The 26941-nt window shown below is 37.9% G+C and overlaps 1 protein-coding gene across 2 annotated transcripts; it reads right to left on the bottom strand.

Annotated features, from left to right (window-relative positions):
• On the bottom strand, positions 1–25333 carry ZMAT3 (zinc finger matrin-type 3). Of its 2 annotated transcripts, none has more exons than XM_077770585.1 (5): positions 25012–25333; positions 9322–9441; positions 6815–6981; positions 6595–6695; positions 1–3095 (listed from the first exon to the last, which is right to left on the bottom strand). In XM_077770585.1, the coding sequence occupies exons 1-5, from the start codon at positions 25279–25281 to the stop codon at positions 2884–2886; spliced, it is 870 nt and encodes a 289-aa protein (XP_077626711.1). In that variant the 5' UTR covers positions 25282–25333; the 3' UTR covers positions 1–2883. The 2 variants fall into 2 exon arrangements, with proteins under 2 accessions (XP_077626711.1, XP_077626712.1); XM_077770586.1 differs by having other exon boundaries at positions 1–3092.
• Between the last annotated feature and the right edge of the window lie 1608 nt (positions 25334–26941).

Below are 26941 nucleotides of genomic sequence, written 5' to 3'. Positions count from 1 at the left end.
TGCAATCCAATCTTTTAATTGGAACATGGAATTTTTCCTTTACAACTTCTTACCCTCAATATTTTAAGAAGGGTTTCTAATTGTTATCTTCTAACATTGACTTCGAATGACAACTTACACAAAGATATTCACAGAGAAAAGAGACTGATGCTATGAGTTCTTGCAGATGATTACTGAAATCTATTTGTTTGACTAAAGGTTTTCCATTGTTTAGGCCTCTGTCCATCCTTGTACAGAGCATATAAAAAGATACTAACATGACTCTTGGGGAGCACAGTGTGCGAATTCTAAAGCACATTACAGAGCGGGACTGGACTTCACAAAACGAAACCAATGGAGATCACATATCACTGCAGCAGGAACAACAGCCTTTTTCAACAGGGAGAAAAATACTGTCTACAGGGAATGCATGAATATGAGAAACTGTACCATGCAGAGATGTATTTATTTAGGTATTTCCTTTCTGACAACCTCTGTCACCCTTTATTTCACCTATGGAACAGAGGAAAATATTGCAAGGTAACAAGCCCAAAACAACCCAGTCATAGAGATTTGTGATTTTTTTTTTTTTGGATGTGTATGTAACCTCTATAAATGATCATGGAAGTTACCAACTTCCTACAGTTTGGAAATTAAGGAGCAAACTGAGTTATTGTAGGCAATATGGTATCTAAAGTGTCATATAAAACAAACACATAGCTCTTTTTTAGTGCAAAAAAACAGAGCAAGTAAGAAATAACACTATAAATCTAACTTTTTCTTTAAAGAAAATGCATTTATGCATTCATACATCCATTAAGGGCACTGGGAGACTGGAAACCTGAATATGCAAGGCCAGGAAAAACATCAAGGCCTTTAAGTCCACTGCGTTTTGTATAAATGCAATGAGATTGTTAAATGGGGAGAGTGGAGAAAATCCTTCCTTTAATTTTATTTGTAAAGGATAAATGGAAAGTAGATGAATGCCACTTTTACAAACTGTAAATTCTTAACAATCCTTTACCGTTATCTGAAATAAGGATTAAATGAAATCTTCTCCATGGTATCACATAAATGTGTGTGTGTGTGTAGACACACACAAAGACATAAAGAGGGAAAACTGAGATTTTTAAATAATTATAGAATCAAGTGGCCAGCACTATTATATTAAAATCTACCAAAAAATTATACTTAGCAGCAAAATGAGTAACCTACTGACCAATAAAATAAGCTCTAAATTGCCCTAAACTAACCAATTATATAAAAGGATTATACTATGAGTCACAGATCTAGATAGACTCTCAATAACGTTATTTCATTCTTCTGTTTTGGAGAGAAAAACATTACTAAACAATTCTATTTTTCAAAAAACCACCACGTCAACAGAAGGACAGCTTGATACTGAACTAGAGGTTAATCCCAAAACTATATTTCCAGATTGCTCAAAAATTGTTCATAAGTATTAACGGAAAGTAATGATGATGATACTTTCCTTCTCCTCACCTCTTTGCTTACAGAGTTCTCAAGGAAAAAAGGAGTTTCATTTTTAATTAGTAATACAAGCAATCAAATGTGAATTGACCATAGTGCAAAGATACTACTCAATATAAACTTCCTGGTGAGTTTGGCCTTTCAAAAGAAGTATGGATGAGCACCAGTCTTATCCATGTAAATATAGTAAGTACATAAAATACAACTAATGAAAGTTCACAGGGCACTCCATTAGTTAATCTAGCCATAAACTAGAGCTTCTTAGTTTAAAAACAAAAAAACAAATAATAATACTGTTGTAATTATCACATACCAAAGCCATCCATAATGTATTTCTATTATCTTTAAGGAAGCTGAATTATAAAGAAAGAAATCAAATTTCATGTATTTTACTACTGCAAATGATGATACTAAAATTTGATGAACTTGTTTTAAATTCCTCTCTATTTATGAAAGTATTTTTTCAGGACAGCCAACGAACTGGAAGGCAGGAAAGAACGTAAATAAAATGTAAGGATCAGTTTATAAAAAAAGCTTGCCAAAACAAATATCATAAGATCGAGACCATCATACAAGTACATGTTATTATCAGTGAATAACTCTAAAACCATCTGAAAAATATTTTTGTAAAAAATAGCATATCTATCTTACACTCACTGGATATTGGAATGGGGGGCCTGGAAAGCCCACAATATGGCTGGGGCATGAAAATGAGCTTATTTTACAAGCTAATTCAACTGGGGCAGGGAAGGAAGGGGGGAAAAAGGAAAAAGGTGGCATTTAAATGAGTGAAATCCACAACTGGAAATGAAATTTCACCATCCGGAAGTCTACAAGCACATTGGAAGTGTATGAATCCAAGAAAATCTGCACTGCAATAATGGGAAGACATGATGAGGGAAAAACATGTCCTGGGAAAGACCCTAATGTAGTTTATAATAGTATATCCTACTGGCAAGGCATTGCGTTGAGGTGGTTCCAAAGAAGCCTTGGGAAACCAAAATCTCTGCTTACCTGTTTTTACTATTATCTGAAGGAAGAACTCAAGAAAATTCTTAACAGTACATAAAACTAAAATTGCAAAAGAAGGTGAAATTCTCAAATAGTTAAAGCTCTAAGTGATCAGGCTACTCATTGACCAGAATTTGGTCAAAATAAAAAGTTATTTCTCATGGGGTAGGTAGGTCACATGCTCTAAGTAGTTCAACAAACTGACCTGAAAACGCATCATGACCTAAGAAGCACATTCTTTACCTTCCCCAATTTTGACATCTCATGGTACCAATGCAGGTTACATGTATTAACATTAAGCAGAGGAATGTACTTATATCAAAAGGACCACAAAAGCAGGGCATGTTGACAGAAGGCAAAACAACAGGCAGGCAAAGCTGCTCTATCTGAATGTAACAGCCACTATACATATCCCAGATTCTCCATCTCGTTCCTGTACCGCTGTTCAGACACCTTGCTTTTATGTTGCTTGCTCTCTAAATGCTGCCGGAATTCCATCTCTTCGCCAGCCCCGACATTACACATGGAGCAGTAAAACTGGCCACTTGGAGTAACACACATGGCCAGATCACGTGGGATTCTCTGCCGAGAGCGGGGATTGAAGTAAGGACCTGCTAGAGCAAGAGATAAAAGCAGCGTATTCACTTCAAAATATTTACTCAATAAATGATGACAGTCTGATTGATATCACTGTAATTTGTCACTCTAAGTTCAAATTATAAAATTCACGGACTCCCAGCTTTAAAAGAATGCAAAATTCCCAGATTTTTTTAAATTACAATTTTATACAGGTACAATCTAAAAAGCTGAAATCATTCTTCCAACTACTGTCAGGAAGGTTACTGTACAGCCAAACCCAAGCTCTCAATGGCAATGTCTCTAAAAAGTAAATAAAATTTTAAAAAACTGTTTAACATCCAAACATTATATAAAAAGTTTTATAATTATGCTAACTCTTTAATCCAAAACTTCTAAGAATTACCCCAACAAAATACTGAGAATTTTTGCACAGAGATTTGTCAACAAGGACATTATTCCTGATCAGTGTTCATATAAGTTTTTATGGGAGGATGTGGGGAAAGGCGAGATCAAATACATGATTTGAACAATTATGGTAATGAATGCAATGGAAAACCATGCAGTTGCTGTAAGTAATGAAAACTCTTTGATTACATGGAAGTGTAATTAAAAATGCTATTAAGTGAAACAAGAATATCACAAAATATAATCGCATTTCTACTTAAAATAAGTATATAGAGAGATGGGAATGACATATACAAAAACGGTGGTGGAATAATTTTTTTCTTCTTTTTACATAATTGACTTTTCTTAACAATGTTAAATTGAATTTATTAGCCTGTGCATTCAAAAAAAGGTCATCTAGGGGCTCCTGGGTGGCTCAGTCAGTTGAGCGTCTGACTCGATATCAGCTCAGGTCATGATCCCAAGGTCATGGGATTAAGGCCTGCATCAGGCTCTCCACTGAGCGTGAAGTGTGCTTGGGATTCTCTCTCTCTCTGCTCCCCTCCTCACCTTACACTCAGAATCTCTCTCTCTCAAAAAAAAGTTAATCTATAATTATCTGAACAGATTCTTCTTTAGCTTTTAAAATACGCAATGTGACATATTTATAGGTAAACCAAATTATAACTAATGTATTTTTGGTTGGGGAGTTTTTGTTGTTTTTGGGTTTTTTTAGTTTATTTTTGAGAGAGAGAAAGAGCGCCAGTGGGTGAGGGGCAGAGAGAGGGAAATACAGAAGCCGAAGCAGACTCCAGGCTCTGAGCTGTCAGCACAGAGCTCAATGTGGGGCTCGAAGCCACAAACCATGAGATCATGACCTGAGTCAAAGTTGGATGCTTAACCAATTGTGCCTCCCAGGCACCCCTTGGGGGGGTGGGGTTGTTTGTTTTTGTTGAAATATACCTGACACACTGTGTTACATTAGTTTCAGGTGTACAACACAGTGATTTGACAATTCTTTACATTATGCTATGCCCACCACCAGTGTAGCTACCATCTGTCACCATACAACACTATTACAGTACCATTGACTAGATTTCCTATGCTGTACCTATTATCCTCTGACTTATTCATTCCATAACTGGAAGGCTGAATCTCCCACTCCCCTTCACCATTTTGCCCAAGCCGCCCTCCCTGCCCCTACCAACTATTTGTTCTCTATATTGACTTAGCGTAATACCATCTAGGTCCATCAATGTTGTTGCAAATAGCAAGATCTCATCCTTTTTTATGACTAATATTCCATAATGTGTGTGTGTGTGCATGCAAATGTGTGTACACACCACAGCTTTATCCATTTATATACCAGTGGATACTTGGGTTGCCTTCATATCTTGGCTATTGTAAGTAATGCTGCAATAAACAGAGGGGTGTAATATCCTTTCAAAAAAAGTGTTTTGGGGGGTGGCTGGGTGGCACAGTCAGTTAAGTGTCCAACTTTATTTCAGGTCATGATCTCATGGCTCATGAGTTCAATCCTCACATCATGCTCTGTGCTGACAACTCAAAGCCTGGAGCCTGCTTCAGATTCTATCTCCGTCTCTCTCTGCCCCTCCCCCATTTGCACTCTGTCTCTCAAAAATAAACAAACATTAAAAAAATAGTGTTTTTGTTTTCTTTGGGTAAATACTCAGTTATGTAACTGGGTTCTTAAGTGGGACCACTGCTTATTAATTTTCTCCTTTGCTTTTCTATTGTAAGAAATACTTAAGACTTTCTCAAGATATTATTTTCACTGCATCCTACAAAGTGTAATCTATTTTTATTAGTGTTTGATTTTATGAATTTTTAATTTTCATTATGATTTCTTCTTTGATCCATGACTTATTTAGAAGTATTTTTAAATTTCCAAATGGAAATTTAGTCGCATTTTTTTAAATGCATTTTTTGCTACTGACCTCTCACTTAATTGCATTCTGGCTAGCGAACATAGTCTAAACTGCCATCTGTCCTAAAGTTTATTTTATCTATTTTCAAAAATTTTTTAAATATTTATGAGAGAGAGAGACACACAGAGTACAAGCAACGGAGGGGCAGAGAGAGAGGAAGACACAAAATCTAAAGCAGGCTCCAGCCTCTGAGCCATCAACACAGAGCCTGACACAGGGTGTGAACTCATGAGCTGTGAGATCATGACCTGAGCCAACGTTGGATGCTTAACCAATGGAGCCACCCAGGAACCCTACTGATATTTACCTAATCTCAGTACAGCTATCTCAACTTCCTTTCAGCTAAATTTTTTATCTAATCTTATAACACTTATCTTTAAACCGGGACTTCAGTAAATTTACACTTACTATAATTACTGACATATATTTGAACTTTTGTTAATCATATTACATTGTGCTTTCTATATGTCCCTTTTTTTTCTATGCTTCTCTTGCCTTTCCAACTAACCTTTTTTGGTTTTAGTTTCATTTACTGTCACATGAATTACCTCTGCTGATATGTGTGGAGGCTGTGATGGGGAGAGAATGAAGGACTATTCAGTCCAACTCTCCCTATTGGAGATAATCAGAAAATGCAGACAGCATTCCTCTAAAGTGGCAGTTCTGAACTGAAGGTGTGTATGAGAATCACCGAGGAAGCATTTGCCAACCACACTTATGTCTGGGTCCCACTCTGAATTTACCGACTAAAAATCTCTAAGTCATGGTTCAGGCATGTGTATTTTGTAAAAACTCCCCCAATAAATCTGATTCACCAGCCTCCTTAAAAGCCATTGCTATAATGTTTTTTTATTTTCCCCAACAAATGGAGATTTAACACTGTACAACTTTAAACCAAACAGCCCATTTTTATAATGCATTTTACATTTCTACCTGGCAAACACCAGAAGTATAAAGGCCTATGATCACAGACCTTAAAAAATAAACTATAATTTAAAATCAAAATAAATAATATAATTCATCAAAAAAATAAATAAATAGGACATGAAATAAATGCCAGCTTGAAAAGCCACTAGACAAATTGAACAAAACAATTAGCTAACCGCAAATTCTCAGGGCTATCTATTCCCATTAAAGGAAATAAAACTAATGAAGACCATCTGCAGAATGTAGCCAAGGCATGTGGAAATCCACAGGATACCTGAATTATTCTGTACTGCATACATATTCCTCCGATTAGGCATCATCTTATACTCATTCCCTTCTTTCCGGGTCCGCCGCTGACCCGCCTCTGAGGATTCCCTGGAGAAAAGAAATTGTAAAGGAGTGAGACTTCTCAACAAGGATCGCTTTCAACTCTTTCTCTAAAGACAGTCAGTCTTACACAACACTTTGGCCTCAGAGAAAGTGGCAATACCTACGAGAATGAGTTACTCTGAGCTTCTGCCAACCGCAGCCTCTTGGCATGATTCTTCCCTTGATAGTGAGCCTGAGCCACAGCCGGAGAGCTAAAGGAGGCATCACAGAGCTTACAGTAATCGTTCTCCGTGGCCAGGATCACTCTCCCTCCTGGCTTAAAGGAGCCCATCTGACATCAAAGACACAAGAGACAAAGTTAAAAAATAAAAATGCTAGAGTTGATTCCCTTCTTCCCCTCAAAGGTCCCTCTAAGTGTTGAAAGATAACCAAAGGTTACAGTTTGACCACAAGCATTTGGCTTTATAAGGAAAGGACATAATTCATTCCAGAAAAAAAGCAACAACAAAAACAGGGAGAAAAAGAAAAAAAATGCTGAGAGATAATTGTGGTTTTGTATTACAATCACCTATGTATCAGACTGGTTAATGGTTTGTTGCTATCTCCACGGAGAAAATTTTTAAAAGAAGCATAGCAGAGTCAGGGCAGCACAAGTAAGGCCTAAAATCACATTATCATAAAGATAAAGTCCATTCAGAATCCATCAACAAGCATTCAATGAATGCCTATTGCTTTTAGGGCTTGCTTCCTAATGCAGAAGGGATATATAGACATATATTTACAAATGAGCCCTTCTCCCCAAAGACTTTAAAAATTAGCTACAGATATAGCTAGGGAAAAACAATCAACAGATTCAGACAACTGTATTCAGCAGAGAAACCTAACACAGTACCTGGAAGACAGTATCTATTCAATAAACACTGTTGGGTTAACAAAAAAAAGACAAACTAGATTTTGGCTAGAGGAAAATAAAATACATAATAAGGAGTCTGGAAGGCAGTGTATCATGGACCAGCTGAAGGAAACAGTATTGCTTCACCTAGACAGAAAGATTTTCTGGGGACAGGATAGCTGTCTCCAAAAATCACAAAGGGCTATGCTGTGAAAGAAGGCTACAGCTATTTGATCAGGAGTGGGGGACCCAGCTGAAAACGGCCCCTAGATGAAGTGACCCTCATATTCCAGAGGAGCCTTGAGGAGTAAGGGCCCTGAAAACTGCTCAGCCTGAAAATCTGTCTGGGTATTTTCCTGTCTTCTGATTCTGTTTTACCTTCTCTCATTTACCCCACAAACTTGTGAGGATGGAGGTAATAGCTAGTATTGCTATCCACATTTGAAATACTGGAAAACTGATATCCAGACAGGTAAAATTATGCCATGGTGGTTAGGAGTAGGGGTCCAAGGTCAAAAGAAATTCTTGCTCCACCACTTGACAAAACAGGTAATGCCATGGACAAGTTACTTAGCTTACTTGAGCTTCTAATAAATGTCTAGGTGAGACAAATGTCGCTGGCCCACAGGTTACACGCCCAGTAACAAGGCCAATACCTGCAAGTTCTTGGAAGCACTAAATGCAATTGGGCTCCAGGACTAGAATGAGGCAAGATAAGCATTTGTCACGGGCATGAAATTTAAGGGCGCATCAACAAACTCAGCAATCAAGGTAAGTAATATTTTAATTGAACATTTTTACAAATCAAACCTAATACAAAAAATATCAACGTAAACAAAATATCAAAACTTTAAACAAAGAAAGGATCAGGAACAATGAAAGACCAAGTCATACTGCAGCCTGAGACAAAAGGAAAATCAGTAATACCTGCCCCGTCTTTAAGTTGTTGACATTTTGTTTACTACTGATTTTTTCACATTAATTTTGGATTTCTACAATATGACATTAAAATATTTAGCTTGATAACTGAATGTGTTGGCTCCCTCTTAATTCTGTGCCTCAGTCAAGTACATCCCTCAGCTCACCTTGGTCCCAGCCCTGAATGAAGTAATGCATGAAAAGTGCTTAGCAGAGTGCCTGGCATAGTGAATGCTCGATGAGAGTTATTATTATTTATGACCATGTATTGTTCTACGGACAAAGACAGATGAAGGAATACAATTTATATTTCAGAGGCTATTAAAGTACACGATTATCTTGCCTCAAACACATGCTTTATCTACCAAACAGTGAAAGGACTTGGCTCTCAAGTGTGTGTCATTACACTAAAGTCCAGAAAAAGTGTATATAGGCTCTCACCATAGAGGTAAGAAAGGGGTAATCTGAAAAAACTGACCTTGCTAGAAGGCAAAATACGAAGTCAATGGGATTAACTGTAATAAAGATATAAGTGTTTAAGTACCTCTCTTTTCATTCAGAGCTTAGCCTAGATGTTCAGAGTCATTTAACCCAGAATTTTGAGAAATGCTTAGAGAAAGGTACGTGTAACAATATGTTTCTTCATCTCATGCATCATAACCAAAGCCAACGAGAAATCTCTAGGGTCACGGATGTTGGCGAGCTTTACATCCGGCACTACAGTTCAAGGACTTGTAAAGTACCAAGGAGAACCTCTGGGGAGTACATGCCCAACTGTACGCTGATGGGCTCACGGAGGACAAATTTCATTCATGACCACTTGTGCACAGGACAGCATCCACCCTGACATGCGCGTCTCACCTGTGGAGGGACAGAGGCAGCTGGGGCGGCCACGGGTTCTACCACACTGCTCATTCTGGCAGGAGGAGGGCAACTGTTTGCTGCATAGTAATTTCGGAGCTTCTTACCATGATTCTTACCCTATAAAGAAAATGAAATGAGTAATCCCCATGAAGAAAATTGGTCAAATTGAGTTAATGTACTCTCTAACAACACAGAAAAAAGGGGGAAACCCCACGCAATGTTACCTACGTTTTATTCTTTCAGACATATGCAACAGTGGGGTAAACAGACTACTAGATCTTAAAGTAAAAGAGTCTACTCTTTGGTTCCAATAGAATGATTTTTCCAGGAAAGATGAGGGAACAAAACCAAAAAATATGAATTCCCTATTATTTCTGGAGAAGAATCACATTTTCCAGGGATCTATGTCCTCCCCCAACTTGTTGCCATTAATATGCCACTGCCTAAATATGATTTTTATTATACTGTGATCTAATCTACTTTATAAGTCAGTAATGAAATGGATAATCTAGTTATTTTTACAAAAATAGCACTTACAGAGAATTTTTTTTACTTGCAAAGGACTCTCCTGTGCATTAGCTCATTTTTTGCTCACAAAAACTCCTGTAAGAAGAATTTGTTAATATTCCCCACATATGACAGCTGAGGAAACCAATCCAGAAAGGGAGGAGGACTTGCCCCCGGCACCTTCAGTGGGGGGTAAGAAGTGGGGCCATAGCTTGGGGCAGGTCCTCTGAATCGAAACCAAGGAAGGCCCTTTTGACTATATCATGATGGCCTCAGGAGGCACCGTGAACCTTTACTAAAATGCATTTGCCTCTCTCAGCGTGTTTTAAGCTGTTATTCACATGACTGTATTCCCTGAACTGACAGAAACTGATGGGAAGGGTCAGTGGTCAGAAGGCATTCTAAATAAGGATGAAACAATGGGTTATTCTTCAAACTGCACTGTACACTTCAAGCTTATAGGCAGTCATTCACCATCTACTATAGGCGAAGCCCTAGAAATAAAAAGACCTCGCACACACTCAAGAGGAAGGGACAGATATGTGAGCAGGTAATTAAAGTAAGTACATACATTCTACCTTCTGACCACTGGAATGCCCAGAGGTACTCTTCATAGTCACGGTAACCTCCAGAGAGTCAAATCCAGTGGTCATATCTGTGGCTTCACCACATTCTAACTCTAGTCAGCATCACACCATTGTTACTCCCTTCTACCATCTTCTGTGACTCCCTCTTACCTCCCCACTTATTCTCTAAACTCTGCAATGTCCAAACCTCCACCATTGGCCTTCTCCATCTACATTATTTTACCCTGTCTCATAGCTTTAAAACAATCAACAAGTTAGTAGCTCCCAAATTATCTAACTCCATCTCTATTTTAGACTGAGTGATTGTGTCCCACCAAAATTCATATGTGGACATCTAATCTGGAGGTGGAGCCTTTGGGAGGTGATTAATCACTGTCCTTATAATAAGAAGCCCAAGAGCTCCCTCACCCTCATTCTGCCACGTGAGGATCCAAGGAGAAGTTGGCTGTCTGTAACATGGAAGAGGTCCTTGCCACAACCAAACCATGCTAATACCCTGGTCTCAGACTTTCAGCCTCCAGAACTATGAGAAATAAAACTCATTCGGGGCGCCTGGGTGGCTTAGTCATTTAAGCGTCCGACTTTCGCTTAGGTCATGATCTCGCGGTTCGTGGGTTCGAGCCCCGCGTCGGGCTCTGTGCTGACTGCCAGCTCAGAGCCTGGAGCCTGTTTCAGTCTGTGACTCCCTCTCTCTCTGACCCTCCCCTGCTCGCTCGCGCTCTCTCTCTCTCTCTCCTAGAAATAAATTAAAAAAAAAAAAGAAATAAAACTCATTCTAGCTTCAGGGACTTTGTACTTCCTGTTTCTTTTGCCTGGAATGTTCTTCTTTCAGTTCTCTGCATGGCTAGCTCCTTCTTATCTTTCAGATCTTAACTCAAATGGCATCTCACTGAATGCCATTCTCCCCTACTCTGCACACATATACACTCTCTAACATGTTACCTCACTGTCTGGTTTATCCTAGTTCCACTCAGCATGATCTGAAATGACATTGTTTGTGTAATTGGTTTTTTATCTCTTTTTTGCTTTCTGGAATGTAGACTCCTTAAAAATAAGGACCTGTCTTGTTTACTCTCTATCCCTAATGTCTAGAACAGCTTCTAGGCACCTGTCTGGTTCAGTCAGTAGAACATGCAACTCTTCATCTCGGGTTCATGAGTTTAAGCCTCACATCAAGGTGCAGAGATTACTTAAAAATAGAATAATAAATAAATAAATCTAGAACAGTTTCTAGCAATAGTAGGCAATCAGTAAAGATTTATTGGATAAATAAACCAATGGAGATAACAAATTACCAAGAGAATACAGAAAAGGAATTTCCTAACTCTGCCTGAATGTGTCAGAGAAGGCTTCCGTGAAAAGGGGACCATCAAGTCATCTTTTAAAACGAGCAAAAGTTTACCAGGCAGGTGAGGAATGAGGGGAAAGAAAATAGTGAACAGAAGAAATTCTATAAGCAAAACCCAGCCTGCTGTATTGAGGAGCCAAAGGAGAGATGGTCTTCTGAATCCTCTATAGAAGAGTAGGAGTTGAGATATATAGTGGGCTTAATGGTGAAACAGATCTTGGACTTCAAAGGCAGCAGGAGCCCCTGAAGGACTCTAAGCAAAGTAGTTACATGACTGGATTGCATTTGATAAAAATTAACCTGGAATTAGCATGGGGGATAAATCAGAGTGGATCAGAGCTGGAGTTGGGTAGATAGAAGAAAGCTAAGGACAAAACCCTAAGACAATATAATGTAAGAGTATAGTAAGAATGAGGATCAAGAAAATGAGATTGAGAATGTCTGGCACATCAAATAAAATGAAAACCAGACAAGTATGGTACTATGGAAGCTAGAATAAGGTGTTTCCAAAGAAGATAGATACATTATGACCCAGGAACTATACTTCTAGGTATCACCAAACAGAAACATACGTCTAAGGAGATATCTAGAAGAGTATTCCTAGGGGGCACCTGGGTGGCTCAGTCAGTTGGGCGTCCAACTTCAGCTCAGGTCATGATCTCACCGTTTGTGAACTGGAGCCCCAAGCTGGGCTCTGTGCTGACAGCTCAGAGCCTGGAGCCTGTTTCAGCTTGTGTCTCCCTCTCTCTCTGCGCCTCCCCCTCTCTCACTCTGTCTCTCAAAAATAAATAAACATTAAAAAAAATTTTAAGAGTGTTCCTAGAAGGGCTGTTAGTAACACTGAAAAGTAAAAATAATTGAAGTGTCCATCTATAGTATAACACATAAATCATAGTCTGTTCCTGCAATGAAACACTATACAGGAGTAAAAATAAACATTCCAGAGCCATGCAAGGCAATATGAACTATTCTAACAAAAAAGCTGAATGAAAAGAACAAGTTGCAAAAGACGATATGTAAGAATAATTTTTTAATATGGAAGTTAAAAACATGAAAAGCCACTACATTTTACCCACAAAAACAGTATGTAGCAAAAATACAAAAAAAAAAGAGTAATGGAACAATAAATACCAATTCAGTACAGTAGTTACACCTAGGAGCACAGGAGAGGATACAATTGGGAAGGGATACATGGGGGTTTCAACTGTATAGTTTTCACTCTTTCAGCTTGATGGCAAATATACAGGTTCATTATATTATTTTTGTGCCTTTTTATGTCTTAAGTATTTCATAAAAGTTTAAAACAACACTAACAGCAACAAAAAAGAGTTGTTCACCAGGTCAGATGCTACTGTGGGGTTGAGTAATGTCAGGACAGAGAAGTAATGCTTGGATCTAAAATCAGAGGTNGTGGGGATGAGCACTGAGTGTTATGTGGAAACTAATTTGACAATAAACTATTAGAAAAAAATGAAAATACAAAAAAAATAAAAAATANGGCACTTGTGGGGATGAGCACTGAGTGTTATGTGGAAACTAATTTGACAATAAACTATTAGAAAAAAAAATGAAAATACAAAAAAAATAAAAAATAAAAAAAATAAAATCAGAGGTCAAGAGTAACTTTGTTAGAACCATTTCAGTAGAGAGGTTATGAGGTGACATAGAGTGGCTTGGGAGGAGAATGGGAGATGTGAAAACAGAAATAATTAGTATAGGCAAATATTTAGAAGAGCTCTGTGACAGAAAGTAGACAAATAGGGTAGAGAGTGAGAAGGGGAAGTGGGTCAAGGGAAGATTGGTTTTAAACCTGGGTTTTACTTAGGCTCGTTTGCATGACAAATAGAAGGAAGTCTGTAAGCCCTGAAGAACAGATGGTGCAGGAGCTAAAGACTGTTCCTGAAGAGGAAGAAGAGGATGAGGCACATAGTACTACAGGAAGGGCCAACATCAGACACTATTCACAATTTTCAAACAATTATACACCTGTAACAAAATGATAATAATAGCAACTAACATTTTTTTAGCATTTATATGATAAGCGGTGTTCTAAATACTTCATAAATGTTATCTCATGTAATCTTCATGAAATCTCCATCAAGTAGGTATAGTTTTTATTCCCATTTTACACATGAGGAAATGGAACTCAGGAGAGTTAAAACCTTGCCCAAGAGTTTCCAGACAGCTAGGCAGCAGGTACCTGGGCATGTGTGTCCCCATCTACTCTCTACAAACAATACAGAACAGTAAGAAAAACAAATAAAACTACACAAAAGCCATGCCCTCCACATAACCAGAAGGCACAGAATACCCAGACTTCAACATAACTTTAAGTAAAAATAGGAAAAACGTGAAATCCCAGTGAGCAATCACTCACACTCCTGCCACAGTCATTCACAGTAAGCAAGAGTCTTTCTGCAGGAAAGAGAGAAGAGGGAGCAGCAAGCCTGAAATTGCTCCCAAACTACCACCAGGAAAAATAAACTCACCCTAAATTTGTAAACACTAAAACATGATCTAGGAGAGCAGAGCACTCACTACTGAACAGGGCTTAAGTGTACACATGATCTGAAGTGGCAAAGTGGCTTCTGGAGGAGAAAAAGACAAAAAGGAAGGAAGAAGGCAACTTTTGGCAATGGGAGGTAAAGGGTGGGGGGGGACAAAACAGGAAAAGCTAGCATCCTACAAGACAAAACAACAACAACAAAATTAGAGGACATAAAACCACACACACCCACAGAAACAAACTGAATAACGGAACTTTGCTACAGTTACAGAACAGATTGCCACTGAATGAAGACTCTCATAAACCACCCAAAATCTTCAAATGAATAGATGAAAACCAGTCGGTTCTTTATTTTTGAAAAGTAATCAATTCTATACAAAGTTATTACCAAAGAAATCAACATATCTCAGCAAACGTCTCCACGCCCCCCCCAAAAAAAATATGAAACAGAAGAAAACCATTAAGGCAACACTTCAAATTAAATTAAATATATTCAAACAAGAATTTGGAAATAAGAAAAATCACCTTCAATCAGGAATCCAAGAGGTACAAGGAAAAATGGACAAAACAGTAAGAAATGAGAAGGGTCATTAAACTCAGGGGGAGAAAAAGGAATTTTATCAAAAATGAGAAGGAAATGCATGTCAAAAGAAAACAGACACAAATGAAAATATAGAAAGAGACACTGAAGAAAGACAGAAAAATAGGCAAGAAAATAAAACAGTATAAAGAAAAATATCTTAAAGGGGCAGAGAGGAAGCAATGGAAATAGAGGACAAGAAGGAATACTTTACGTAAAACTGGAGTCCCTGAAAGACAAAAAACAAAACAAATAGAACTAATATTTGAAATTATAACCCAAGAAAATTGTCCAAAAGTAAATGAAGACCTGAATCTACATATTGATAAGGCACACGAGGTTTCTGGGAAAACCAACCTAGAACAATCAGATCTGAAGTATATTTTTTACAAGGTATGAGACTTCAAAGAAAAGGGAAAACAGCCTCAAGCTTTCCAGGCAAAAAGACCAAATAACTTACAAATACATAAGACTTAACTTGGCATCAACAATATATAAAAGAAGGCAGTAGTTGAGAATCTTTTTTTTTTTCAACTTAATGAGAATTTCAACCAAGGATTTTATATATAGCCAACTGTCCCTGTATCAAAGAAAAACATTTTAAACATATACAACCTTGGGAATTCAGTACTTCTAAGTCCTGCCTGACGAATCTGTTGGAGCTTCATTCAACCAAAAAATGGCGGGGAAAACTTCAGCAAAAGGGCTGATGATAAGTATTTCCATAGATATAATTCTAGATCAAAGACTAAATAAAAGGTGGAGAAGAGGATGAAAGATTAATGTTCAAATATTACAGGACGCAATGGAAATCATTTAACAAAAGAACAGAAAAAGGAAGAGGAAAGTAGAATAAACTCACTGATTCTGCAATAGACATTTTAGCTGGAATACCATTAAAAACTGACAAACCACATAGGCACCTGGGTGGTTCAGTCGGTTAAGTGTCCAACTTCAGCTCAGGTCATGATCTCACGGTTCATGAGTTGGAGCCCTGCATTGGGCTCTGTGCTGATAGCCCCTGTGTCTCCCCCTCTCTCTGCCCCTCCCCCTCCCCCCTCTGCCCCTTCCCTTCACATGTATGTTCTCTCTCTCTCTCTCTCTCTCTCTCTCTCTCTCTCTGTCTCTCTCTCTCTCAAAAATAAAGAAACATTAGGGTGTCTCATTGGGGCACCCGGGTGGCTCAGTTGGTTTGAGCATCCAACTTCAGCTCAAGTCATGATCTCATGGTTCGTGGGTTAAAGTCCCATGTTGGGCTCTGTGCTGACAGCTCAGAGCCTGGAGCCTGCTTCAGATTCTGTGTCTTCCTCTCTCTCTCTGCCCCTTCCTTGCTCACAGTCTATCTCTCTCTCAAAAAATAAACATTAAATTCTTTTAATAAACATTAAAAACAAAAATTTTTTTAACTGACAAACCAGATAATAACACATTAAATAACTGAACAGGGTAGTAAGATCATTTAAAATGTATAAATAATAGGGTAATGAGAACGGGCAAGATATGGTAGGGTGTGACACTTTCATAAGTATACATTTTTTGTGTAGTTTCGATTTTTAGAACTGTATTAACATTTCACGAATTTAAAAAAAGAATCAAAGTCAACAGGGATTGAGGAGAACTAGAAATACAAATAGAAACAAACAAACCTAACTGTATATAATAAATGAATAACATAACCATACTGAATGGAGGGGAGGGAAAAAAACATTCACATAGTCTTAAAGTATCTCCCCCAGGATACTTATCAAACACAAAAAGAAAAATAGTAACTTTATAAAACAAGAACCTTAGCAGGCAGTGTCTTTGTAACCCAAGTAACATTGTAAAACAATATTTTGACTATATATCATGCTAATGACAAAAAGCACAATACACAAATACTATTCTCTGGTTAGTAGGTTTGTTTTTCATGGGGATGTACTTTATCAATCCCCAAACTACTGAGAGAGAAAGTGTGTGTGTGTGTGTGCGCGCGTGCGCGCGTGCGTTGTGCTTAATGAGTGCCTAGGTTTTTTACTATCATAGAAAGAAGTTAAACATTAAGAAAAGCTGGAAAGCTAGAATGAACACTGTCATACTGTACCCAAATTGGAAGTTTCAGTCTGAACTCCATTTTCAACATATGTGCACATAAGTACACATAAATATGTGTATATATAAATGTATATAACTAGCTTCGTCACTGAGATGATCTAGAAACACTAACTTCCCACTAGCAAAGAGCATACCTTACACTCAGATTTTGGCTTCTAAACACCATTCTCCAATAAAAGGAACCTGGCTCCTTGAAGACGTGGCTGCCATAGGGAATATAAAAGAAAATCCTAGAATCTTTTGTATTCAGGAATTAAGGAAATTCCATGACAAAAATTACAGGGATGTGTCAAAAGGACACAGCCACCAGCTTGAAGATTCTCATACTTTTCAAATCTGGGACAATATAAACATCAGGATAAATAATGATAGTAATCCATTATATCCTTAGAATAAAATAAGAATCCATCATCTATGGTGATTGAATGAAAGCAGAAACTTCTTTCTTAAAGTAAAATTCCAACCAATAAATGTAGAAAGAATAATTAAAACAGAAAAATCACCTTTTGCAAACACCACAGTAATGATCAGTGCAGGGAAGAATCATCAAAGGATGTTAAAACTACTCAGTGAAAATACCATAAGAAATGAAATACTCACAGAGGCTCAAAGTATCTCCCCATATGATACTTATTAAACACAAGAAGAAAAACAGTAACTTTATAAAGAAGAACCCTGGCAGACACCACCTTAACCAGTGATCACAGTCAACAGCACCATTGATGCAAAATATTCACATCATCTCCTTCCCAACATGATGCACTGGGAATGATGTAACATCATATTCTTGTCAAAAAAAACCCCACATAATCTGAATTTAATAATGAGAAAAATCCACCAAACCCAAATTGGGATAGTCTACAAACAACTCTTCAAAAATTGCAAGATTGTAAAAAGCAAAGAAAAAACTCAACCTGTCTAGATTAAAGGAGACATAACAACCCCAGGCAAAAGTTCATCCTGAATTGGATCCTGAAACCAGAAAAAGGACACCATCAGACAATTGGTGAAATGTAGTCTATAGATTAGATAATATGTTGTTATCAGTGTTAATTTTCTGATTTTGATACAGAGAAGAATTTTATCAAGGAAACAGTATCAAACTATGTATACTATAGTTACATAAACATTCACATTTGGGGAACCAGGATGAGGTACATGCAGGAATTTTTTGGTAGTGTTTTGGGAACTGATTAGAAGTTAAAAGTTATTCAAACTGAAAAGTTAATAAAATAGGATATAACTTGCCCACAAGTAAATGGCAGAGCTGGGGGGTCAATCCTGAGCCACCAGGCTCCACTGCACCCTAGGAAAACTTAACAGTATTAATGACCATCTCAGGTACTAGGAACTATTCTAAATGTCTTACACATACTATTACTAGGGACATCATCATCTCCTTCTTCATGAGGCACAGAGGAGTTGGGATATATTTCCAATGTCATGCATCTAGTAACTAGTGAGACTACAATTTGAAGACTAGTCTGACCCCGAAGTCCACGATTTCATGTTCTTAACTAATAGCCTATAAAACAGATGCTAGCAAAGGAAACAGTTAGAAATCAAAAAGACCCTTAAAATTTAAAGACAAAAATGTCAATATGAAAAATTCAATATAGAGTTAGAATTCAATACCTCTTAGAAATAAAGGAATGATTAAAGAGAGAAGAGATAAGCAATATAAAGAATCAATCCAGCTAGTTCAGGCAAGGGCTAACAAAATTACCAGGAAAAGAGACAGAGAAAATACAGAGAAGAATTTTATCAAGGAAACAGTATCAAAGACAATTCCCCAGAGCTCAAGGGAAACAGGATTATGCAAACTCAAAGGGAACTACTAGCGCTCACCAAGGCCAATGAAAAAAGATGCACAACTAAACACATTCATCACTGTGAAATTTCAGATATCAGGGATCAAAAGGAGAGCCTAAAAGCTTCCAGGGGGGAAAAAAAAATCCCAAAATTAAAGTAGGTCATCTACAACGGAATAAGAATCAGAGTAAGATTTCTCTTCAGCAATACTAGATTACAAAAACTAAAAACACACACATACACACACAATGAGGTACATCCTTTAGTGTTCTTAGGAAAAAAATATTTCAACATGAAAATAATCTGTCACATATGAAAACATAATACAAATATTTTTAGATATACAAGGGCTCAGAAAAATGTATTTCTTATAACTCCCTCATTTTAAAGAGAGGTATATTGTAACATACATTTATATTTATTCTTTCTTCCTTCAAGTAATGTGAAGAGGTATTCCAATAAAACAAGATTGAATAATAGAAAGAAAACATGTATATTTAGAAAAGAGTAGCCCAAGCCAGAGAGCAATGAAGAGAAATCCAAAATCAACAGCTGTGCAGCAAACCCAGAAGGCAACTGGTTGCAAATGGAACAGGAAGATGGAGGGATCTAGGATAAAGTGCAGATTCCACACAGTGGAAAGTGTAACTGACTGTTTGGAGGGGGAAATGAGGATACGATAAAGACATATTATGTAAGAAAAAGAAGGCACAAGAAGAAAAGCACTGCAGTACTCTGGGACATACAATAAGCTACACAATGAAGTCATAATCCAAATGTGAAACAGTCCAAATTAGAACAGGAAATCAGTGGGTCTAATAAAGATATATAAAATGGACTGTAAGCAATAAAAAGAAATGTTAAGAAGGTAGCAATTGTTAATAAATGCATAAGACTCTTCTCCCTAGGTTTTTAAAGTGTCAGAAACTCAAGGAAAAACAAAAGGTTATTTCTAAGTTACAATCCACATATGAAACAAACTTAAAAGGGGCATGATTTTGAGCAGTTGCTGCCATTCAAGAAAGGGTCATCCATTTAAACTTCTCTTTTGAGTAGCATGGGATCATGACATTGGAAACAGAGAAGAAAATAGCTCTGCTGTGGACAATATTTCCCTACTCAAAGTAATGCAAAAGCTGAATGTCAACCTTCAACAATTGGCATCAACCTGACAAACAGAGTGCAGAAAATTTAATTTGATTATTGAATAAGCAAAAATGTGATCAACCTTAACAGTGTCAAAGCAAAACTATCGCCAACCCAAGATGAGAGGTTGGAAGAGAGATTGGAGAAGAAAAGGAAGGTAATTACTGCTTTTCATTTTATGCCCTTTGTTCTATATGCATTATTTTGTGTCAAAATTTCTTTAAATGTTTTGTGGAACCTGTTACTAGTGGCAAATGCTACAAAAGATCAAGTGGGAAAGAGCCAGATTTGACCTGTAAGATCACAGGTGACCTTGGAAAGGACCGTTTCAGTAGCATATTGGAATGGAAACCAGAATGCAGTGGTGGGCTGGGGAATGAATAGAAAATGAAGACCAGGAGAGGACGATTATACCTGTAAGAACTCTTAGGAGAGAAGAGAAAAGTTGCCCAAAAAAAGGTATTAAAAGCACAGGGAAGGTTGCTGTTGCTATTTTTATTTACATAGAAAAACCTGAGGAGGTTTTTAATTTGATAGAAGAAAAGAAGTGATGACAGGTGATGAAATCCAGTTAGGGCAAGGAATCAGCCTTGTACAGAAGAAGGATTATGTACTCTTCTGAAACAAGAAGAAATGAGGTTTGGGTGGCGGGGGGGTGTTCTAGGATGGGGAGGCAGAAAGCTGGTGAGGCACAGCCACCAGCTGGATCATGGAGAACTTCTATCCTCTAGTAAATGCATTTTGACTAAACTCTGTCCACTGCAAGTTCATTTGGAAAACAACCAGATGGAGAATTTTGAAAAACATAAAAATTAGCTGAGATTAGAGTCGCTGATCATGTCATCCAAACTGGTAACCGATGTTAAAATATAAATGCCAAACAGTACTCTACACTTTTGGATAACATGAGTTGCATTCTCTGCATTATCAATCAAGATACTACAATCAGCATCACAATTATAGAACTACTTTTTTTTACCTGCAATGTCTCCCTTTCAAATTAATCTAATTAATAAGTACATTGTTATTTGGCTGGTAAATATTACAAATAGAAATCTATGTTTATGACAAACTTTAGAAACGTACTTTGAGTAACTGAACAGTTATTTTCCAAATGGACATGCAAATCAGCAAATATACTGGTTGACTTTATTTTAAAATGTGGATGCCCTAGCAAAATTTATCCGTTTTTGGTTTTAGCTTGTTTTATTTCTGTTAATGACCTTCTATCCAAAGTAGTTCCTCCTCTGGGCATGTCTGCTGCTAAAACAGTATTGTGTTACGCCATGCCAGGCTTGCCCTAAGTGACCTGAAGCCTACAGACAGATTTTAATAAAATGAAGATGTGTTTTTTCCTCCAAAGGTTTTATTTTAAATTAAGATATAACTGAAGCTATAATTTCGGGACTGTACAAATAGGTAATCTCATTAAAAATAAAACAACTCAGGATATTGTGAAGCAGACAGACTGGGTTAAAAAGCCCTGGGAATAAAACTAAATCTGTGGTGACCACAGACACACATGGGTCATTGCTAAAGCAGCCCCAACTTAGAAACATCAGGATGTCAGGGAAAGAAAGTCTTGAGTTTAAAGGGAAGTATTTATTGAGCAGCTTCCATTGTGTGTCCTGGATTTCTGGAACATGATACAGTTAGACTCGAGCGTGACACTGCCCACACCACACTGAAGGTTGTTTATAATACCCTGGGCAATTTGAAACTTTGCGATTTCAACAATGGCACCAACTGACTAAAACACTTTGAGTAAAGTAATCACCGTGATTTATCGCTTCACACAAATGTGTTTCTAGCTTATAAACAGGCTACCACTGACCCCTTTTATCTCACATATAAGTGAATTTGTGGTCTTGGTATCACTCTGTATTAAAAATTATAAAGCAGGTTTTCAGAAATAAAACTTTCCATCACCTCATCAACCACTTTGTTTTATGAGTCTACTTACAATCGTTGTACCTATCCCTGGCTCCTGATAAGCCTTACTCACTGGTCTTAACCTGGTCTCCAGTAGCTCTTTTTTAAAATTTTTTTAATGTTTATGTTTGAAAGACAGAGACAGTGTGAGCAGGGGAGGAGCAGAAGGAGAGGGGGACAGAGGCCCTGTGCTGATGGCAGAGATAGCGATGCGGGGCTGGAACTCACCAACTGACCCGAACCGTGAGATCATGACCTGAGCTGAAATTGGATGCTCAACAGACTGAGCCACCCAGGCGCCCCTTCAGTAGCCTTTCTGAATCACTGCTTACTGATGTGCTGTCTATTAGCCTTTGATGCATCTTTCAGGCTGACATTTCTGTTTCCCTTCTGTGGTAGTTTCACCCACCTCTAAGTTATGTCCATGTTCTAATTGTTTATTATTCTGATCTACTCTTTAATCCACACTCTCTCATCTCAACAACATCTATCTTGTTAAAATCCAAATTTTACTTTTAAAATTAGCTTTCTTCAGAGTGCCTGGGTGGCTCAGTCCATTGAGCGTCTGACTCTTGATTTCGCTCAGGTCACAATCTCAAAGTTCATGAGATTGAGCTCCACATCAGACTCTGCGCTGACAGCATAGAGCCTGCTTGGGATTCTCTCTCTCCCTCTCTCTCTCAAAATACATAAACTTAAAATAAATAAATAGATAGATAGATAAAATTAACTTTCCTCTATACTATCCTAGTGAAATTGCTCCATACTTTCACACACTCAGAACACTAACTGCTTTGCCTTATTTCTCTGTAAAGGGAAAACAAAAACAAAAACAAAACTCCCTCTTTAACAATAACATTGATTTCATTCAAATCTTTGCTTCTAAGCTCTTAGAAACAAACTGTTAAAAAAAACTAAACTTTTAATTTTCTATTAGGTTCTACTTTCTTAATACCCACTTGTTTCTTCTTTATCTTTACCCTAGTTCTTGGCTCCTTAAATTATCTACTATGACAGGGTGTCTTTCTCCAGCTTTTCCACTTAAGAAGTCTGATTATAGAGACATTTACCTAAATTTCACTTCCCTATTCTCATATTTTCTATCATGAAGAGAGCTGAAATTAAGTATAATTACTAATCTTTTCAACTAAAAGGTTCAAAGCACACATGTAGAATCAAAGGGAAAAAAATAAATGCAGATTCTGTTTCTTATCTAGGTGAAGCCTTATAATCCAATGATCTTCTTCAAATTGAATTCTCTCTATGCATAACCACAAGTACCCATCACTGTCTATAGAGACATAAAGTAATATTAGGAGGAAAACAAAGGCAGGAGGTAAAGATATAATGCATACACACACACTAAAATTACACACTGCCCAAGAGTTTTACCTCCTAAAAGCAAACAACTCTACTTTAAAGGGTGCACACATGTAAGTGTTCTCTCAAGTTAATGACTTAAAAATCAAAACTTTAGAACTCAAGCTTGATTTTTCAAATGAGTCTTAGGCTATAAAACTGGACATTCCACAGGAATAAATAAAGAGGAAAGCTAGCACCGAGTCTTGGGTTTGAGAAGCACCATCCTAACTGACTCCCCTTAAACAGTAAAGTAGGCAAAGAAAGACCCTGTATCAAACACTGTGGTGGAGAGTGGTACATGGAGAGACTGGGAGTGGGGTTGGGGAAGGGGAGAATATGTAAAAATAAAACCAGAAAGTGCCTTTATGCACCAATGAGGACATGTGCCAAGATCTGAGATATAATTAATTCAACCCTCTGCACCTGAGGGCAAAACAAACCCAAACAAAGGGAACTCCAGGGAAGCAACATATTCTATCTTCCACCAAATCCATGGGAAAACAATACACCACCAAAATATTTCTGGTATACAATCACAAAGTGACACAGCCATTGATCAGCCTTTAGGATCAAATAAGTCTTCAGGATCAAAATAAAACAAAAAAGACTGATACCTAGAGTAAATAAAAACCTTAAGTTAGAGACAGTTACAGTGGCACGATGGAAGCAATACTTGTGTAAGTCATCTTTCTATCTTATGTCTTATTATTGCAGCTACTCGTCCAGAGAATAAACAGTCAAATCAATGCTGACCCAGAAGACATCCTTTCATTCAGTGGCATTTGGCCTCAATTGCTTCTCAGGTCGCCTTTCTCCAAAAAAGGAAATTACATAATTGTATACGGATAGCAATCTAGAATAAAAAGAAATACCATACCCTCTCTTTCTAGCCAAAAGTTAGCTTTCTATTTGTTCTTAGTAATAACAAAATTGTCCTTTCTACTAGTTATTCTACATGGGGGTGAAAGCTTTAAATCTTAGAAATGATTATCAGTTCACACTAATGAGCTAAAAGAAATCACAGTATGCTTCCTATGAAGGCTAAGACTCAATATTTCAATGTTTTATTCTAACAACAGAAAAATACATGTTTGCCTTAGCAGTGACAGGTTATATAAGAAGAGTCAGAGGTCAAAGAGAAAAAGTGGAAGATTCATAGAGATTACTATGCACTGATGCAAATTATTAGCTGGAAGAGAATATTAATAAGGTTAATTCTTCTAAACAATTTGACACTGAATTGAATTTGGTACATTATGTTTCAAATACCTATTCACCTGAGGATCACAGGTTGGTCCACAAGCACAGGTGATGTGCATTCGCCTACAGCTAGTAAGCTATCAAATGCCACACAGTTTGGTTGAGATCCCATTCTGTGAAAAGTGATGCTCTCTTTTTTTTTTTTTAAATATTTTTATTTATTTCTAGGAGAGAGAGAGAGAGAGAGAGACAGCGTGAGCAGGGGAGGGCCAGAGACAGAGGGAGACACAGACTCTGAAGCAGGCTCCAGGCTCTGAGCTGGCAGTCAGCACAGAGCCCGACGCGGGGCTCGAACCCACGAACCGCGAGATCATGACCTAAGCAAAAGTCGGACGCTCAACCGACTAAGCCACCCAGGCGCCCCAGTGATGCTCTCTTTTAATGTAGGAACATTATGCTTTTAATCAAACAAACTAATATCTAGTTGTTGACTTGATTATTCCATCTTGATTATTCCAGGCACAATTGGTCATATCTGGGGAGACGACTCTGAAACAGGCAAAGCCCTAAAACCTTCTCTCACTAAATTTCCGGTTTTCTTTTCTTTCCTTACCTGATAATGAGCCTGGGCTTGCTGCGCTGAGTTCAAGGTGACATTGCAGAGTTTGCAATACAGGGGCTTACATAGCTCCTCCAGGGCAGAATCTTGCTCTCCTCCCTTAGGTAACTCCTCTTCCCCTGCCAGAGGCAAGGAAGCCTCCTGCCCAAAAGGCTTCTGTGGCGGAAGCTGCAAGGTTCCTGTAGACCTGGTGGCCACTGACATAGGAGGAGAGGATGAGGGCCGCTTAGGCAGAGGAAGCCCGGCGTGTTGCAAGAGGATCATTGGGTAGGAAAGCCTTGGGCATAGTCCAATGGGCGATGAGAAGTCAGGTCTTCAAATCTGAAGAAAGAGCAAAAAAAAAAAAAAAAAAAGCTCACTTAAAAATGTGACCTCAGCTATATGACATGTAAATGACCATACCACCTGACCCCTTCCTCTACTCCTCCAAACCACCTTTGGGATTTCTTTTGCCTCATCTAGCAGACCTCACCTGTCTGTTAATCCACACTGACATTATGCTCTTCCACTGAAAACAGCTTTATAGATTTCGCTTTATTTTGCTTGGCACAGCTCCAACCGCGGTCCCTCTGGCCCATGAACATTAATAGCATTGCATCCGTGGCTAATTAAATCTAAAAGTCACATGGCTGAAATGGACATCAAAGGTCACCTAGTCCAGACCCCTTCCCTCAGGCACACTTACACTTAATACTCTTGACGAAAATTATGCATAGACAAAAACACCACAGGCTAAGAACCTTAGCAAATGTCTCCTTTCCATCCAAACTAGTCTTTCCATCCAGATGATGTCAAAAAAGCAAAATAAAGACTATCATGTCTCAGAACCCTTAAAACACTCCTAGAACTAGCTAACCTATCAAGGAAGTCTAGGAGTAACTCAGTTACAGTGTAACGAAAATAAGTAAAAGAGTTCCTTCCCATCAAACAGTAATAGTTAAATAGGTAAGTCAATGGTTCTTAGCAGAAGCTGTAGACAGCATGTAGGCCACATGCAGCTTCAGATGTCCTCTGTTTGGAATATACAGTGTTTTGTTTTGCTTTCACTTTTTAAATTGAATTACTCATCAGCATTGAAAAATCAAGAGATCCCTGGCTTCTCCTGATAAAAGGATGATCTGGCAACACTTGGCACCTGGTCCTATATGGACAATTAGCTAGTAAGGGCTGAGAGGCACTGTCCCCAGTAGCCAGGCTTGCCTTCCTCGGGCCACCTCCTTCCCCACTTAGCCTGCTATCTGTATCTGTGCTACCTGCCAGCTCCCTGTAGGCCCTTAAGCTTAGGACTCCACTTTGTGTGGCCTTATATTCATGGGTCGCCTAAAAAATCAGAATATTTTCTCTTCCTCTAGCCATAAATTACCTGCATAAAATAATGGATCAAGTAAATGTCCTATGCGGTAATGGATCACACTACCATTGGCCCAATTTAATTACAGTTTCTCATCGGTCTTTCAGCAATTTCCTTTCTCCTTTTTATTAAGTAACTGATAATCTCTATTCCATTTCGCTCAGAAAAATTCCAATATGTTCCAATACTTCTTTAATTTTATACATGACTTCTCCAGCCTCCCACCCAGCTGGTGTTTTCTAACCCTGAGTGTCTCAAAATGAACCACAGTACACGCTCAGAGTTCCCATGATTCTAATTAACCCAAATTAAAATCTTTATTCCAAAACACACAATTCCTTCCACTCTCTCAACACTATGAAAACCTCTTTTCTTGGTCAATAAAATTGGCTATTTTAAACTGCTGAAATTTTCCGGGAGCAACAGAAATGTGTACATTTTCTGATGATAATAGATTTACTAAAATTAACCAAAATCTTAAAAAGTTAAACATCTCTTTTACCACAATTAGTAAGTATACGCATGGAAAGTGCGATCAAGTAATAGCTTTTATGCCAAATTCAGGGTCTGGGG

The sequence above is a fragment of the Crocuta crocuta genome, unplaced genomic scaffold (assembly GCF_008692635.1).
Source record: "Crocuta crocuta isolate KB4526 unplaced genomic scaffold, BGI_CrCroc_1.0 scaffold256, whole genome shotgun sequence".
NCBI classification, from domain to species: Eukaryota; Metazoa; Chordata; class Mammalia; order Carnivora; family Hyaenidae; genus Crocuta; species Crocuta crocuta.
This window is presented reverse-complemented; position numbering and strand designations above follow the sequence as displayed.

Bases quoted from the DNA above. Each gene is read 5' to 3' on its own strand.
- ZMAT3 (XM_077770585.1), bottom strand. From the start codon at position 25,281: ATGATCCTCTTGCAACACGCCGGGCTTCCTCTGCCTAAGCGGCCCTCA. The intron at 6,982-9,321 runs GTGAGACGCGCA...CTTTGATGTCAG, and splicing joins CTGCCTCTGTCCCTCCACAG to ATGGGCTCCTTTAAGCCAGG. The intron at 3,096-6,594 runs GTATCCTGTGGA...CTCTTGCTCTAG, and splicing joins TGCAGTACAGAATAATTCAG to CAGGTCCTTACTTCAATCCC.